General features: G+C 44.9%; 2 protein-coding genes across 5 annotated transcripts in view; one reads left to right on the plus strand and one right to left on the minus strand.

Annotated features, from left to right (window-relative positions):
• foxl1 (forkhead box L1) overlaps positions 1-940 on the plus strand; it is a 2,658-nt gene extending 1,718 nt beyond the window's left edge. The window contains exon 1 of the mRNA XM_062390595.1: positions 1-940. This exon is cut by the window's left edge and continues 1,718 nt beyond it. The gene's annotated coding sequence lies outside the window, so the exon portion shown is untranslated.
• Positions 941-3,731: 2,791 nt separating this feature from the next.
• On the minus strand, positions 3,732-18,639 carry kiaa0513 (KIAA0513 ortholog). Of its 4 annotated transcripts, none has more exons than XM_062389151.1 (13): positions 18,524-18,639; positions 14,537-15,067; positions 13,833-13,932; positions 13,142-13,215; positions 12,859-12,929; positions 12,196-12,403; positions 12,068-12,108; positions 11,916-11,988; positions 11,683-11,760; positions 11,248-11,277; positions 8,566-8,646; positions 7,947-8,041; positions 3,732-3,853 (listed from the first exon to the last, which is right to left on the minus strand). In XM_062389151.1, exons 2-13 carry the CDS (start codon positions 14,926-14,928, stop codon positions 3,795-3,797), a joined length of 1,302 nt encoding a protein of 433 aa, XP_062245135.1. In that variant the 5' UTR covers positions 14,929-15,067; positions 18,524-18,639; the 3' UTR covers positions 3,732-3,794. The 4 variants fall into 4 exon arrangements, with proteins under 4 accessions (XP_062245135.1, XP_062245137.1, XP_062245136.1 ...); XM_062389152.1 differs by lacking the exon at positions 3,732-3,853 and adding an exon at positions 5,242-7,392; XM_062389153.1 differs by lacking the exon at positions 11,248-11,277.
• Positions 18,640-19,044: the final 405 nt, after the last annotated feature.

Raw genomic sequence — 19,044 nt, forward strand, 5'->3', positions numbered from 1 at the left:
ACTCAGTGTTTTACATTCCACATTGTTCTGAACTTCATGTGCAAATAAAGTTTAGTTTGATAATAAAACATGATTCATTAAATATCAGAAGTCAAACTCATGAATATAAAACTCTTGGTAAACTCCAGACTTAATAAAGCATCAGCTGTAAGAAAAAGATAAAATGTGTATTTGTGGACTTGTTCAGTTATTCTGTAATTTAAATGTTATGATCATTGAGGATGATCGGGCCAGTGAGGTTTCCCTGCTGGTCCCAGTTTGATCATCAGGAAAATAAACTTGATCGATGTTCTTCTGGGAACATTGTGCATTTTCCTGGAGGTAAACTACTGATTATAATCAGTCTCAAGACATCTGTCATTTACTTTGTGTGATATTTTGTGTTATTACTGCGGGTTTGAAAAATAAAGTGATCAAATTAATTAGTAAAACTAGTATTGGAGTAGTAATACATGAAACATACTCAAGTAAGGTACAAGAACATCAAATGTTACTTAAGTATACAGTATACGAATAAATGTACTTAGTTTCCACCATTATCCAAACCACAGAAAGACGCCACACCACATCCGCCTGATGAAACAAGATGATTCATCTGATGAAGAGTTCTGTTGTGAGCAGCTCGGTCACATTTTGATTTATGACATAAAGAAAAAATAAATGTGTTCTGTTCTGTTTTTGTTGTTACAGTTTTTGCTGCTTTGCTTCCTGCAGTAAACACAAAGTCCACAGGGAAAATCGTTTCTGAGCAGTTCATCAATTTCTTTTCTTTTGCTCCCACTGTTTATTAAAATGATCGAGATCCATAATATCCTCTGTGACAGCTGCACGTATCGAAGTGACTGACAGCTGATTTCTGACATCGTTTAGAATCAGTGTTGAAAATGTCTCTTGACAAAAGAGAGGTCGTTGTGTTTAAATTCTTTGTCATGTTTTTACCCCATTTTGAAGATGTGTTACTGATAAAATTGAGATATATCTCTCATATCTTTGTGTGAATATTATTAACACAAAGTTCTGATCTTCCCATAAATATTCACTTCATAAGAATAAATTCAATGAGAAACATGTGATCGATCTGCGTCACATCCATCACACAGTGAAATAGTTTAACACCGAAGACAATCTCTACACAACCACTAAATCCAATCAGCTCTGAAACTTCATGAGTTCTTCTCCGGTCCGAAACATAAAGTAACTTCATGTTCATCAACATAATCGTTAAAAACAAAGACTCCTCTGTTCTGCATCGTGTGGACTGACGGCTGTCGGCAGGTTGATGCTTCCACTCTGTTCTCTGAAGGTGAATATTGACCTTTACCTTCAAAGGTCAGGATGGAGCCTTCACTCTGAGTCTGTGACGTCCTCACCGAGCGTCTCCGAGCTCACGGCACCTGCAGCAGATCAGGGATCTGACAAACACGTCTAAATATAAGAGCCGCGGCCTCGGCACCGGCCACGGAGCCGGAGCGAATCTGGAATGTTTGTTGCAATAAATAAACCTCCCCACATTTGAGGAGAGGAACTCACAATCGCAAGCATTTCCTGTGTATAGGATTCTTTTGGTCAGACGTGTAAATAAAACATGATGAAAACCTCAGAGGGGAAAGAATGACAGGGGGGAGGGGGGGGGGGAGAGAGTCTCTTTGGGGCGACGAACACATGACCCTTTGTAATTGGCTCCACTGGCTCTTCACCGTCCACTGATCTCCAGCGTCCCTGAGAGCAGAGTGAGTGGATGAAGGCTCCTTATCTGATGGACGCTGTTTGACCAGGAACTGATCCTCATGAGAAGCAGCTGCAGGGAGATCCTCTCTGCTTCATTCAATGTGTGAGGAATCAAACTGAGCTGAGGGGGCAGGACCAGGACCAGGGCCAGGACCAGGACCAGGACCAGGACCAGGACCAGGACCAGGACCAGGGCCAGGACCAGGACCAGGACCAGGACCAGGACCAGGACAAGGACCAGGACCAGGGCCAGGACCAGGACCAGGACCAGGACCAGGACCAGGACCAGGACCAGGACCAGGACCAGGACCAGGACAAGGACCAGGACCAGGACCAGAACAAGAACAAGAACAAGAACAAGAACAAGAACAAGAACAAGAACAAGAACCAGAACCAGAACCAGGACCAGGACCAGGACCAGGACCAGGACAAGGACAAGGACAAGGACCAGGACCAGGACAAGGACAAGGAGCAGATCCAGACCCAGATCCCATCTGAGCTCTCCACTCACAAAGACAGATATATGGGACAGATTAATTAAGACCAATTCAGATTCACATCTGTTTCTCCTGATCGTAGTTTATGAGAGTCTTTTGTTTCAGGGCATGTCCCCCCCCCCGATCCGTCCCATCCATCTATTTGTCCATTATGTGTTTACTCTTTAAACACTCTTTATTTCTGATTATATCAGACACACGTCTCTTTCTCTTTGATTTGACTTTGTCCTTCTCGACTCTTTGTTCTTCCTCTCCGGCAGCAGCCACAGAGTCATGTGCTTTTTCAGGTTTTCCATTTGTTCCGCTCTCGTGAACGTGATATCTCTGAGGGCTCTTCTGTGCACGGGTCAAAGGTCAAGGTCACACACATTTCTGTTTCTGTGTTCTGCTGCATTATGGGTGTTATATGGCACAGGACCCTGGTGAGACAGTTGAACTAGGTTCTTCATCAGTGGAGTCACGGGACCACGTGTGGAGACGTCCAGAGCCCTCTCCCCTCCCTCGTCCTCGAGCCTCATGTTTGGACCGAGCTGCGCAGCGAGGGAAACCGAGCTGCGACTCGCTGACGTGTCGTCGGCCTCGTTTCATCTGCAATCAACTCCCAGCTCGGCGTTAAACCAGGCGGCGTGCAGCTCGCCGGTTCAAACGGGTTCCTGCCGCCAGTGTTTATTATATCTTTTCACTCTCTACACAAACCGGCCTCACTCGTCCACATATACACTCAGCACCGGCTGGGGGCGGGGCCGTGATGAAGATTGATGGGCTCGGCTCGGGCCACATTAGCTGCTAATCAAGTCAGGTTTCCTGGCACATGAACTCTATACATCGTTATGTAGCTAAAATGATCTCCAGACCTGAACTGGAGCTGTTTACAACCTGGACACAAACAGGTTCACCTCCACCCTCTGAGGAGAAGCAGGAAGGAGCTCGTCGACAGGTCTCAACGCCTCTGGGAGCGATCTGTGTTGAATCAGAGCTTTTTGGGTAAAGCTCCGTTTCTCACAGGAACAAATGAAGCGTTCGGAGAAACCCGGAGGAGGCTCAGTCAGTCTGCTGCAGAATCAGGGTTCAGGGAAACCAGAAGAGGATCGAGCATCAGAGAAATCCGCCTCAGCCGCAGGTCTCCGCTCCCCCGACGGGTTCTCGACCCCAAACACACGGACGTCTCTGAGGAAGCCGAGAAACAGACGGGCTCAAAGTCTGCTTGATGATGAAGTTGACGTGGTGTTAAAGGGTCGAAGTGGACTGAGCATCGGTCTCTTTAAGATGAATGACTTCATGTCTTTATCCACAAATCAGATCACACACGTTTCTCAAGTTCCACATTTCTATTTCAAGTTTTTCTATATTTACAGGGTTTGATGCTGATTTACTTGAGTCTGTTAAACTGTGGTTCTTCTCCTCGGCCCGTTGGAGGCTGGACCCAAACAACGGGATTATTCCTCCATATCAAATACACAAACACATGGCAGCAGAGTAACACACAGAAACAAATATTTATTTTATCTTTAACATGAGTGTGTTGCAGTCGCTGAAGACACAACATTTCCAGCCCTGCAGACGATGGCGTCATGTCGAGCCGCTCTCATCCAAAGTCCTCAACGTCTCTGCAGCCTCGCTTTCACCAACTGTAAATAAATACACACAGTCTCATGAGGCCTGTGTGTGTCTGCGTGTGTGTGTGTGGTAGTAAGACTTGTACACGGCAGCAGGATCACCACCCCCACACTGGGACCACCCTGACTTTAACACTTAATCCTAGAGGAAGTGGAGCTACACACACTCTCTATACAATCCAGAAATTGTGTTGCCACTGAGTTTGTGTGTCCTCCCATGCACACGTATGCAAACAGACACATAGTTAATTTGAGCACTTAAGCTGAAACAAACCAGTTCAGCTTTGTGCTGCACAGCTGCTCGTGTACAAATTCAACAAGTCTTCAGAGCGACTGTGAATTCATCATCATTGTGTTTGTGCGTATGTTGTTAGTATGTGTGTGTGTATCTACTGTAAAATACATGAGTGAACCTTATGTCTCAGCTGCGTCAGAACCAGTATCGCACACTGTGTTCCTGCACGTATGTGTGTGTGTGTGTGTGTGTCCTTTCAATCAGTCGATCACATTGTATTTGTCTTTCAATTTCATATAAACACGTCACACAAAGTGCTTCACAGAATAAAAACAATAAAACAATGAATATTAAAAAAGAATCCAGATCCACACACAGAAAAAACAACAAAAACAGGAGGTGAAGAGACACGAGGCACAGGTCCAGTTCCAGGTCCAGGTCCAGGTCCAGGTCCAGTTCCAGTTCCAGTTCCAGGTCCAGGTCCAGGTCCAGTTCCAGTTCCAGTTCCAGGTCCAGGTCCAGGTCCAGTTCCAGGTCCAGGTCCAGGTCCAGGTTCCCGTCCTCTGATCAAACCCTCAGACACTTTGCAGAATGCATCAGATTCATTTTCTATCATTTCTTTACACGACTGCTGCAGCTGGTTGAAGGCGTCTGGGTGAAGTGGTCTCACTGGTCTCACTGGTCTCACTGGTCTTGGAGACATTGCTGCAGTTTATCACACGTTTATTAAACATCATTAACCCAGAAGGTTCTAAAGTGTCCTCAGAGACATGCAGTCAATGAGAATTAATGAAATATACACAAGTCTTTCTCGTCCTTTGCAACCTGTTGTGTAGCGATGGAGTTTGTGCAGATTTCTGTGCAGTATCATGTTGCTGGACTGTGTCGTTTGTGTGTCTGTTATTAATTAGACGCAGAGTGTGTTCATGGTGTGACTCTGCTGACTGGCCTTTCACATCTCATTACACGGTGTCCAATCAGAGCGCAGCGAGCGTGACTGCTGTTTATTTATACACAGAGCAGAGAGAGCAGAAAGTCAAACAGTGTAACAGGCCGACACATTGTGCTGCTGAGGAGGGTCCCAATCAACACACACGTACACACACACACACACACACACACAGACACACAATCCAAGGAGTCCTCAACACTCGACATAAAAAAATTGAATTGAACATATTATTTATTACGAACAGCAGTATGACAATGTGGTCATGCAAGTGTAAGAAGAGCACAATAAAAACGGTGTAACACACGTTCAGATGATACACAATCCCCCCCCAGGAAACCTTTACAACAACTATAGCCTTCACACGCATCACAAAGTCACGTGAACTCTTCAGCGAGCAGATGAGTTTGTTTAAACGTAGAATAAATTCTGATGAAACACTTGTTTAGGCGTAAATCCTGAGCAAACATGTAAAGGAAACACAACTGACTTGGTGTTGAACCTCGAACTGGACGACACTGAGTTCATCAACACAACAAACTCCTTTAATGATACTTCACACAAAAGCAATATGGTAGAAAAGAAGAAGCATTTTCCTTCAGGCAACGAGACAAACGCCCATGAAGATTTAAATAAGGACCAGTAAGTACAAAAACAGCCTCAAGGAACCGGTGTCACACCAGGTGTATGTGTGTATGTGTGTGGGGGGGGGGGGGGGGGGGGGGTAGTGCAAACAGCTCATGCTGAGCTAATAAGTACAATACAAGGATCAATACTTCCGTTTTAGAAATGCAAAGGGACACTTCAACAAACTCAGGATGTGAAGGAATCTGTACATTCACACCAGATAATCAAATAAGTGTGTGTGTGTGTGTGTGTGGGTGTGTGTGACCTTCAGTCGTTACTTCACTTAGATATTCGTCGTGGACACAATTAAAACACAATTACATCTATAACATCTGCAATTAACTACATTTCACAAACAGCAGCACGTGATTCATTTATACAACACAGAGAAATATAAACAGTATTTACAAAATGGATTTCCAAGTTTCTGAACCCAACCGGTGGAGCCTCGATAACATCTTCTCCTTTCAGGAATCTCTCCCCGGGAAGCAGTGGTGTGCTGCCCTCCAGTGGTCGGGTGAAGTAACACAACCACTCACAGCTTCAGTCATTCTTACACACGTTTCCACAGATTCACATATAGATGCACATGCAGAGTATTTAGAAACACGCGTGTGAGGAGGGCTGGAGGTTCATCCAGGGAACATGATCTGCTGTTGGCAACACAACTCCACTATATGACGACAAAGTACACAACACTACAGTGAAAGTGTTTCATGACATGGTTGTGGAAGAGGTTGTGTTTAGTCGTGAGATCAAAGGAAGCATCAAAGAAGTTAGACCGAGGACATGACGTTTCCTGGAAGGCACTTTGGACGGAAGATGTTTCCTGATGTAAAGTTAAATCACAACCTCCGGAATATGAACACTAATGTCTAATATGAAGCTACGACCAACAGGCAGTTAGCTTTAGCTTAGCATCACTTGTCCAAGGGGACGTCTTCGTCTTCTACGTGTACGAACTCCTCTTCTTCATCCTGAGATATTTGAGTTCACGTGTTAGAAACCTCGTCCACTCGTCCACTCGTTCACTGGGAAGCACGTGATGTCTCTTTGGTTGGGGTTTCCAACCTTTATGCTAAGCTAAGCTAACCCCTCCGCTGGCTGTAGCGTCATATTTAGCCTACGTGCTACGCGTTTGAGCCGGAGCAAGGAAACAAATAAACATGTTCTATTAATCCGAGAGAAGGCCTGAAGGTTATGAATGATACAGGATTGTTGTCGAAGCTGATTGGTCAGTGTGTTTGTAAATAGAATCAGATTTCAATACGAGCCAGGCGTCAGGTTGGAGCTGTATGAAGATGAACAAAGGCAGAAGAATGTTTTATATTTAACACAGTATTTCTCTTAATATGTAATAAATATATTTAACATGGACACACACACGATCAAACAGCACATGGATGTGTAGCCTAACACTGTTGAGCTTCTAGACTCCCTGGGGTCACTTGTTAACAGCGGGTCACAGATGGCTGCGTTTTACCGATGAGGTCATGCAGCAGCTGATGATGATGACGAGGTGTTTCTGCTGACACCGGATGAAGAGGAGCTGGAGCTGGACGCACAACGCTGCTACGACGACGACACAGCTCAGAACACACGCTGCATCTCGGCAGGAAACCACACAAAATGCAACAACAGTCAAACGCAGAGTTGGTCACGATGTTTAGTCGAGAGGAAATGTTTTGTGTCACTCTGCCGCCATTTTCTCTATGTGGTCGCTCAGCAGCTTGTTCTGTTCTGCAAACAGGAAAAACACACAATTTAAATTACTAACACAACCTCACAAGATGAGCCTGTGAGCAGCTTGTGAGTATGTTCACATCCAGCTGGAGCAACATTCTCATTGATTTCCAGTCATGTTTGCAGACGTCTGATGAATCTTCATCTAATATTCTCTCTGTTTTGGTCTCCACCAGCTCCAGAGAGAGAACATCCTATTATCCAGCCTGTGGATTTTAAAGTGGTGTTTCTAAATCAGATCAGTAAACAATGAGCTGAAGGGGATTATTCACTTTTCACTCACTTTGTCATATCATTCACTTTTGTTATGTACAAAAAGGAAAGTGATGACATCGTAGAAACATCTCATTACATAACCTAATTTCTTACGGATGTTGTTCTGGCTTCAGTCTCGTTTCAATCACAATACGCATGAAGATTAATTCATCTGTGATTGTTCAAGTTGCACTTATTGAAACTTTTGCTTTAATCCAAATGACAGATCCAGATCCTGTTCAGCATCATCACCTGATTTCTCTTCTCCTGGAATATTTAAAGATCAAGTGTTTTACCTTCGTTCAGGTTTCCAATGATCGCCTGTTTCTTCAGGAAGTCGTTACACAGCTTCTTACTGAGGCCGAACGCCAGCATGTTGTGAGTGAAGGTCCTGAAGACACAAGAACACCAGGTTCAGCTCAGTGACTCACACCTGATGTTGATGAGGACGTTTATAATAATAATAATAATAATAATCTATATTAACCCAAAACTAAAATATTTAGCATCACAGTATCAAAGAAACTGGGCAGTTGAGTGAATGAATGAGTTTTGGCTTCATATTCTTTCTACATGTTTATAATTCATATTAAGAAAGACGGGAACCACAGCTGTAGAACAACTGGTGTCAAGGCCACAGCTTATTTTATATGTAAAGGGATTTTATAACAATAATAATAACTTGTGCATAGAATGTAAAACAAAGTGCATCACATAAAATCTGTTAAAACATTTGGGATAAAGATAAATAGAATTAAAGAGCAGGTTAAGATCATAATGAGGTAAAAACACGGCAGGAGAAGTTGATTGGGACGTAAACATGTCTTATGTTTTATATTCTGATTTTGAGCTTATTCTGGTTGAGATTTATTGATCTGGTTAATATGAGAACGTCTCCGGCGGCGTCTCTCTCACCCCAGCTGACCGAAGGCGATGTTCTCGTCCATCTTGGAGCTGTCCTCTCGCTCCTCCTGGGTCATGTGACACCACTTCTCTCTGCAGCAAAGAGAGAAAACCAGAGTCAAACCGGAGCAAAACCGAAGACTCGACCTTCAGCGTCTCCACAGAGGACAGGTCAGGGCTGGGTGTCCCTGAACACAACTTGGACACACGTCCCGTCCCTGGGATTGTCCCATGTCGTCATTAGATGCAGTGAGATTCCATCACAGATAAAACACATCACAACTATATTTAAAAAAGGGCAAAAACACATCGGCCATCAGCAAAGAAAGAGTAACACAACATGACTCATTCACAAATGATTGTTAACAAGCAGATGAGAAGCTGTGATTCACATCGAGAGTTCAGGTCAAGGGGTTTTTACTCCTGAATTCACCGTAATGAGCAGAAAGAGGTTTATCTCGTTCTCTTATATAAGATGTTACGACTTTTATTTTTCAATTATAACTTCATTGATGCTTAAATCTAAATCTTTTATTCACTAACAAATACGACAATTCACCAAAAACTAAAAAAAACGTTTTGGATTCATAAAAAAAAAAACCTTAAAGGACGATAAGACAGTAATTAGAGCTGATTAGCTAAAGATGGACGACATGACGGCTCCTTACAGTGAAGCCAAAATGAACCAATCGCCCCCTGGTGGCTGGATGCAGAACAGGTCATAGACCCTGCCTCCTCCATGTTAGCAGATGGGACCAAACAAAAATCTCAAGTTTTCTAAAAAAGATGGTTTCTTTCATTTCAGGTAGTTCTTTTCACTCTGATGTTTGTTGAAGTGTTTGTGTTTGTGATAAGCTAAGTTCATCTTTAATTTTCAGAAGAATTACACAAAAGCTATTTAACAAATTTCCATGACATTTTGCGGGGGGGGGGGGGGGGGGGGGTTAGAGACATGTTAAAGGAAGAATTCATAAACTTTTGTGCAGATCAGGATCTCAGGAGCCGGTGGAGACCAAAGAAAAGTGTTACAAACAGAACATTGTGTTATTAAAGTCAGGATTACGCAAAACGAGTAAATGGTTGAAATTCCGTAGAATAATGTGGATCAGGAAGAACCCGTTAAATTTTGGAGCGGATTCTGATCAGGATTTTCTTTGTGAGATACGACTTTTCTCAACATAGAAGGATAATTCAGATCAAGTGATTTAAACGTGGTTTCATAAGGAGACTTTTGGGTCTTAAAGCTGCGACCTGCCCAGTAAACAAAGTCAACGACTGACTGGTGAAGCATTTAGCAGCTAAAGAGCCAGACACTTCCCTCAGGAGCTGGTGGAGACCAAAACAAGTTAAATACAGAAAATAGATCCATCACATGGAAACAGACACGACTCTGAATGAACACTAATGTTGCTCATTATCTTCTGGATGTGTAACCTCACCGCTACACCCCCCACCCAACGCCCTCTGTACACATCCCAACATGAAATCACAAACATCTCCAAACATGAAAATCCACCAGGACAGCAGCGTGCTCGACCTGCACTGGTTTCCAGCCTGGTATTCCTGTGCGTGTCCAGTGGAAGCCCAGTGGAAGCGTGTGCAGACAAGGAGGCGGTGGAGGGAACGTGCAGAAACACCAACACGTGCAGGAGGGTCGATGGAGTGGAACATGCAGTGAGCTGTGAAGAAGCTGCAGATATTAAAACCACCGCCGGTCAGGAGATTAACTGTGGGTGTGACGCCTCCATCGGCAGGAACCAAAACCACCTCGACACCAACTCTGTGAATCACATCGTCTGCCACACAACCACAGCCACATGCCGACACAAGCAGGAGCAGAGCAACACTACACAACACTACACAAACACAGAGAAATCCGATGATCATCCTGAGGGGAACCACCTCCAGTGTAGAAATCTCACATGTGAACAAACGTCTCAGTTCACTGGAGACTCTCCGACCTTCAGCCTCACACCTGAAGGTCACATCTGAACACCAGTAAAACCAGTCTCTACACGTTCCCTCTGTTTTTAATCTGATGGAGAGAACGTGTCGCACCATTCTGGATTTTAATTTGAATTTGATCACGATTCTCTCCCGTTATCAGACGGGTTTTCCTCTGGATTCATTTAGTTATTTTAAATTAATTTATCCTTTGCTCTTAACTTCTCTCTACTTTTCTCTCTCTCACTCTATTTCCCACTGAATCATGTGGGTTTACGCTGCGTTGTCATTGGTTGAGGAAGAGAGAAAGGAAAAGCAGCATTTTGGAGCGTTTTAGATTCTTTGGGAGAATGAAGTGTTTTTATGCAGATTAAACATCTTTTAAAAACTTTGTTCTTCTCAGATTTCTCGGAGAATAGTTCACGGATCTTTATGAAAGAGACTCAGACCTGGTTCTGACTTCTGTTGTGACAGTTTGAGCCTCGACTGAGTTAAGAGTCGAGATGCAGCTTGTTAACGAGCTCCAGTTAGAGAGCGACCAAATCGAGAAAAACTTATTTCACTAAATAACTTCCTCATCAGAAAATCATTAACTATAACAACTGTAAAGTTAATGAGCAAACTCTTTTAAAGCAAAACTCCGTCCACAACCTGCAGCGTCTCCGTCCTTCATCTTTACTTTGTTCTCTTAGTTTGAATATTTCCTTCTTTCTTTTGTTTTTAGGGCAGCGGACAAATGGAATGACAGACCTCTCGTCTTTCTCTTCATCCTGCGTTCCCCTGCCCGGCAGCAAGGCACAAGGAGACAAAGTCAACATCCAGACAGAGGGAGAACAACAACAAGAGAAGAGAGGAAGAGGAGAGAAGAGACACAAAGAAGAGGAGGAGGAGGTGAAGAGAAGAGCAGAAAATAGAAGATGTAGCAGTGAAGAAAGAGATAAACAAAAAGGTGGAAAGAAGGAAAAGAGGAGAAGAAGAGGAAGAAGAGGTTGAAGAAGAAGAAGAAGAACAAGAGGAGGAAGGACAAGGACAAGGAGAATAAGAAGAAGACGATGAGAAAGAAGAAGAGGCAGAGGAGGAAGAGGAGGAGGATCCACTGAGGATCTTCATCCTCCTGTTCACCTCAGTCCCTTCACACATGTTGTTAGACATCATGTATGTGAAGAGCTGCTGGTGGAGTCTCACCTGGTGGTCGGTGATCTCTTCTTCCTCTCACAATGAACCGCATCGAAGAACGCAGCGTTCCAGAATCTCAGCGTGTGCCTGAGCAGAAACAGCCATAACGTTGTTTACATGTTTATTATAGTTTACGTTAGTGTTTGAGACAGAGGCTGAACAGAGGAGCTGCAGCAACCTGAATATGAACAGAATGTGTCTCCACACGAGTTCCTGGTGGTTCCTCAGTCTGCTCCACTTACCAGATGGGCTGCTGCTTCAGGTGACCGTACAGATAAACCTTCTCCCCTCTCTTCTCCTCTGGACCTTCAGACACTGAGAAGAAGAGAAAACTTCAGCCTCTCACACGACTCGGCTTATTTCTAAATGTTGCTCTGAAGTGAACGAACTCTACCTGGTGATCTGGGCTTCATCTCCACAGGGTTTTCCTCCTCTCTGGAGAGAAGGAAGAAAAAAAGAGAAATGAGCTGAGAACATTTCTGTTGAAAATAATGATCCACCCGACTCAGACGTTATGCTCACTCAGTCTTTGGAGCCATCGAGCTCCTGAGTTTGCTCTCCAGGCCTCCGAAGAAACCTTTGACGTCCGTCTTAGACGTGTTTTTCAGGAGGCGCTCGGCGGCGTCCTTTTTCCCCGTCAGCCACGAGTTGGCCTTGTTGAGGTACAAGTCCATAGGAGCTGGAGGAGCGCCGCGATCCAGCAGCTCCGAGGGAGACGGCTGAGACTTCCCTGAAAGACAGAAGAGCACAGTTCAGTGTCAAAGTCAAGACAGGAAGCTGAGAGCAGAGACGCATCTCAATGACTCATTTATTCAGATTCTCTCTCACTGTCTCAGCCTTTTAATTAATTAAGGTTTTCTATGGTTTCCTGCAGAAACGTTTCCTGGATGACGACCTGCAGACGTGGGAAACAACACTTTTCTCCTCAGGTGTGTTTCACTAGTTGCAGACAGATGTTGTTGCAGTGAACTATTCCACGAGCAAAGCTTCCTGCCTTAACAAGAACAGACACGACCTTCTTGTGTTGCAGCAGCAGAAACCACATCTCGACCTGCGGTGGAGAAGTTCTCTGAATCAGCACGAGGAGCGAGAGTCACCCTCTCCACTGGTTAGAGCTGCAGCGAGGCCATGTTGTGTTGAAACTCCACAGACAGAGTGTGAGAGTGCTGAGGAGTCGGACCTTACCTATGTAGTAGTACGTGAAGCACATGGTCATGAGGTTCTTGGCTGGACTGTAGTCGTCCATCTGGAAACATCTGTCAACACAACATCTCGTTTCATTACATTAAGAAAATGAATGATCCTTTTTATATAAATACAAAACCTCTGTGCTACGGACTGAGCGTCACAGACGTAGAAGAAGATTTAAACATAACTGGAATAATAACGACTGTTTAGATCCTCTTCTCCTTCCAGGTCAAAGAGGATCAGACATTTCAAATGAGCAGGTTGTTACGTGTGGACTCACTCAAACAGAACCACTGCAAACGACTGCACCAGCCTGTAGAAGGTGGCTTCACTCACACACTTGGAATGGCAGCGCTGGGAACGATAGAACCACAGAAACCAAGTTACAAACATCTTCCTGATTTCTGTATTCATCGAAAGTGACTCTGTGAAGACAAATGTCTGGTAAACATCTCAGATCCGCTCTCTAAAAACTGAGTAAACTACATAATGAAGCAGAACCTGAACTGATGGAATAAACAACTTAACCAATGCGTTTGGAACTTTGTCGCCACTTTACCCGTAACCCTCTAAAAACAGACGTGAGCGCCCCCTACCTGAAAGAGATTGTTGTTTGCATAATCCTGTTTAAATCCAATGATATAAATACTATAATATTCAGACATTCGTGTTTTTGCATCAGAAAGTTAAGAACGTAAAACATGTTGATATCATGTTTGGTGGCACCAGAGAGAAAATAAAAATCGTATTTCAAAAACAAAACAATGTTCATAGTTCAAATAACTTAATGGAGAAATATTTAGCTTGTGTTTCTATATTTTAAAATATTTTTCAACGTTTTCTGCAGTAATTCAACAAAATAGGAGAATTTCAGTAGTTTTGTCGTTAATAGGGTTTGTTGATTTGGATAAAGGTTCAGCTGAAGGTTGTTATGTTTCTAGGATCAGTGTTCCAGTCCATCGTTCACTCACCTGGGCGCTGACGTATTTGGCGAACCACTCTCGGCCTTTGCTCGTCTCTCCACTGCACAGTTCCCCGAAACGAGCCTTTTCCTCCTGGTCAAAGTCGTCCCTGAGGAAACAACGTCCACAGACTCAGAGACAATTTACCAACCCTGGAAAAAACTGAATAATTTGACTGTTGGGAAACCTCACAGTCTGACAACAGAAGGGAACTCAGAGTCTAAAAGAAATCTAATTTGCATCTTTGAGTCGTTTATTCAGATCTGATAAAACCTGAATTCAGATTCTCAGCAGCATCAGAAGTTACAGGCCTGAAGTAGAAAAGTCCAACGATCGTCCGTGACATCAAACACAAAAGTTCCCTGATATTAGAAAAGCCCTTTCAACATTTCACCCGACTGACATCGGAGCCACTGTTAAAAAATTCACACAAAAATGTAACGTGTGGGATTAAATAAGAAGCGTGACGACATTTATCCAGTGATGAACCAGTGATGGAAACATAGACTGAAAATAAAGATGGACGACATGACAGCTCCCAAAAGTGAAGCCAAACATCTAGTTCGCCCCCTGGAGGCTGGCTGCAGTATAGGTCATGAACCCCATATCCTCCAAACTAAAACAATCAACAGAGACGGTAAATAAGTATTTCTCAAAAGTGACTGGACAGATTCACATGCATCAAGGAGAATTAAGAAACAGCTCCTCCTTACTTTCCGTGAAACACCTTCTCCACGTACGCCTTCATGAACTGCCTCCCCTCCTGCGTCTCGGCGTCGGCGTCCTCCCGACTGTGAGCAGAAGACGAGGACGACCTCCTCAGCAGGGAGGGCGGCTCCATGTCGTTCTCGCTGTCTGCCGACTCCGTCGCGTCGCTGTCTCCTTCCTCTGGGTGGTGGTGGTGCCGGTGGTGGTGGTGGTGGAGAGACTGGGTCGGTGCCATGGGCTCTGGTAGTGACGGCTGCTGATGGAATCCGGTGGAAGACACCGGCTCTGGGGAGAAAATGTCTGTGAGGCCTTCGTGTCGGCCTCCGTCTCCGCTCAGAGCCGAGGCCTCGGAGGGAAGCTCGAAGTCTATCAGGTTCTGCACGGCTACGCCCTCCATACTGGAAACCAGTCCCTGCTCCGAGCTCTACACTGGTGCTATTCTAACAGAGCTACTGGTCACAGACTGGAGCTTCTGCAGACGCTCCTCCCACCTCCTGAGGGCGCTGTCATCAAGTCAACTCGCAAAGCCAGTGCATCTGTGGACAAAGAGAAAAGTACATTCAGTAAAAAATGATCTCTGCCACGAGGGGATTCACGGCTGCAGCGCTTTAGTTCTCAACTATTCTCAAAAAGTCTAGAAGATTCATCTTGAAGACGATTTGATGATCGGACGATGTTGACTCATGGTTTTTATCGTCCTCTGTGAAATTCCCATCTTTAATCTCACCGACGAAAAATAACCTATTCACACTCGATCCCCTTCATGAGGATTTTAATTTCAAAAGTTTAGATCCTGAATTTTATTTTGTTTTACTCATGTTTTTATTGCACATCACTTTAGTCGCTGTGGTTATTACCAAGGAGACTAAGTTTTCATCTGTGTTTACTGGTTTGTTAGCTCCCAGGTGTTGGACTTGGATTCTTCAGATGGTTACAAACACGACTCTAAATGAACACAGGTGTTTTTCTTCTCATCAGTGATATTGAGCCGGATGAGGCAGAAACCACTGAACCTGGTGAGAGGTCAGCTGTCGTCAGGAAGGATCCTTCACATATTGTTGCAGATTCAGGAACTTTTCAGCATTATCATAGAGAATAGTTCATGAAATAACAAATCTGGAGCTAGTGAATTTAATGGTGGTTTTAAAAGAGGCAGTCGGGCCTTGGTGGAGCTGTGACTCAACTGGAAATCATGAAAATCAGAGGAAGCTGAATCGACTGATTAGAAACCACAAAGACAGGAAACTAAAATCTTACAAACGTCTGATCTGTTCAAATGAGCAGAAACTGTCTGGTGAGCTTCTGTTGTGTAACGAGGCAGAGCTGCACTCGACAACTCAAGAGAGCTACACAACAGTAACAGCGATATTCTGCTGACTCACACACAGGGTTTCCAACCCCGGACCAGAGGGGTGGGAAACCTCGCACTGTCGGAGGGGGAAGAACAGCGACGGCTGCTCGTCCTTCACACACACTCACGTCCTTCAGCTAATCTGCTTGAGCTCCACTATCACAGGGCACACACACACACACACAGACAGACACACACACACACATACAAGTCTAGTAGCCCTTGGGCCTGTGTTTGGGCTGCAGCTCTAAAGATGACGAGGTTATATAAAGCAGCATTTAGACAGTGAGACCCCAGATGAGTCTCACTCACACACACACACACACACACACACACACACACACACACACACACACACACACACACACACACACACACACACACACACACACACACACACACACACACACACACACACACACACACACACACACACACACACACACACACACACACACACACACTAAATCAGCATTATTTCATTCAAACCGTAAAAAACTGTTTTTCAGTACTTCTGCTTCTATGAGCGGGGGGGGGGTTATCCACCTCGGCCCCACCCCCTTGTTATGCAACATGCCCCCCCGGCCCCCCCAGCAGGAAATGTTTTCAGCCCACTCGTCCACGGGAACATCAGCTGCTCCACTCCTCATCCGGCTCGGTCTCAGCTCTATGAGCTTCATGCGCAAAATTCAAGGCAATAAATCCATTTTCCTTCTTCTGTAGAATATGAAGTCAGCATGTAGACAAGGTGCCTGATGGAGGAACACCTTCCCAACATGGAGCTTCCCTGTCCCACAATGCTTTACTTCATAGGCCCTAACGACGGAGGACACTTCTCCACTTCCTCTATCAAGGCCCAGCCGTCACTTGAACCAGACGACACAAACTCACAGATATCATCCTCTTCTTATGAATGTGTTTTTATTATTCTATGGGACCTTTGGGGAAGACGTGAAAAAAACTATTTCACAATGTTAAAAAGAGAGATAAAGGAATTCCAGGATCTTTGCCCAAATTCCTGGAGAAGGCGCCTGAGAACTTCAGCCGAGCCTCTATCTCCCCAAGCAGCGTTTCCCTCTCATTATCTGGACGGTGACTTGTTCTCATCGGCCCGGCCACAGTTTCATAAAGAAACAAACAAACTCTCCTCACAACATAAGAAACCTGCAACTTAGTGTTTTGCTTCATTTTGGGTGCAGCACTATGTGTTCTCTCTCACCAGTGTTCGTAAAGTTGTTACCGTCCACACAGACAGTCAGACATCTGCAGTTGTGTGTGTCTCCACAAATTGACCACCTATTGTCCTTGGTTAGGGTGACACTAGGTGGTGTCCCAGCTTCCATCGTGGGAATCTGTTCAGGTGTCTTTCCTGCTGATGAACTAACCACTCAACAAACAAACGGGACTTGACCAGGTCATCCTTTAGGTAAATGTTGTTTCACACCACTGTCCCAAACCAGTTTACGCTGTTACCACCAGTTTGGGACAAACGTCCTGCGGCTGGCCTGGGTCCAGTGCTCAGGCTAGAGGAATGTTGATCCTCGGCTGACCTGCTGGTCCAAGTTCCAGTGAAACCAAACAGGACTTATCAGAAAGAGGTGACACCCGATTACGGGCTTATAATAGAAGCAATCATAACTGTTATCAGCTTCACCACTAAAACAGGAACCACTGCTCCGGGAATGGACAGCTCGGTGGGAGTGAGGCGATAACAAAGAGACTTTTTTATTATCAAGAAACTCCGGCACCGAGCCAAATGATCTGAGGTCATTTATCACTCTATCACTCTAGCGTATCCACCGCATCCACCACAGGAGGGTTTCACTACCCACCCCCATCAAATGATATGGCTTGGCTTGAGCTGATGTGACATGTTCACGTCAGCTCAAGCCAAGCCATATCATTTGATTGCCCCCTGGTGGCTGGTTGCAGTATACACCCTGGCTTCCTGCATGTTAGCAAATGGGACATGGACCAAACCCTCAAAGGACAAAACATTCTGAAATGTTCCCAGTTCTGGCAATCGAGTGCAAATGAAGATCTATTTGACATGTCCATGTCCCGTAGGTGAACATGGAGGAGGTCTGGGTTTGATTGGATCAAAGCGGCTTGTGACGTGTCACGCTGAAGAGTTCCTCCGCAGACTGAAAACTGTTTCCACTCAGAACCTTAAAATTCCCATAAACAGTTTACTATCGTTTCTAGGCAGCGTGCTGCGTCTTTAACTATTTTCTTGGCACGCCCCCTAGTGGTTCGCGCACCTTTGGCAGCACGATGGCCATCAACTCCTCTGAGCCGGCTGGAGCTCGCGCGCTATCAACTGAAGGGCACGGGGTCTCGCGCACGCAGGAAGCAGCTCTGAACAAACAGCAGCAGGATGACGTTTCCTGTTGCACCGAGGAGGAGGAAGAGGAGGAGGAGGAGGAGGAGGAGGAGGAGGAAGAGGAAGAGGTAGAGGAGAAGGAGGAAGAAGAGGAAGAAGAGGAAGAGGAGGGTGACCGAGGTGTTACCGACAGGGAACAGGAATCAGCCGTGCACGAGCCGAGCAGGAAGTGTCACGAGCAGGAGAGGAGGAGTATCCCTCCGCCAGAGACACTGAACATGTCTGTAACATGTGAAATAAACATGTGAGTGGACGTACCTGAGCCTCCTCCTCTTCCTCCTGCTCTTCCTCCTGCTCTTCCTCTATGTTAGTGCGTCGCAGCTGCTGGTTTGCTCGTGCACGACTGCGCAGGCAACAAACAGAGGCGAGCCCGACGAGGGGGGAACCCAGTGACGTGGGCGAGCGGCTCAGCCAATGAGCGTGTCCGAGCAGCCGTGACGCCACGTCAAGTCCCTGGAGCCAGCCCTTGTCCACTTCACAATAAAAGCACGACCAAAGGAAAACGTGTTCTGAGACTCCAGAAGCGTTTTATTATGATAAATGTCTGTTTGATTCACCTTAATGATTTCTGTTCACTGCATCTACAGAACATGAAGAAAACCACCGTCCACCATCCTGTATTAATTAAAAAAAGATCTTAATATAGCTACAAATTATAAAAGATTTAAAAATGTTAATAAATACGAACATAAATCAATATAAATAATAAAAGAAAAGTGTATATTTTATCATTATATGAGTTTATTATATGATAACTCTGTCAGTTTGTTTTATCACAA

Source organism: Platichthys flesus, chromosome 6, assembly GCF_949316205.1.
Source record: "Platichthys flesus chromosome 6, fPlaFle2.1, whole genome shotgun sequence".
Classification (NCBI taxonomy): domain Eukaryota; kingdom Metazoa; phylum Chordata; class Actinopteri; order Pleuronectiformes; family Pleuronectidae; genus Platichthys; species Platichthys flesus.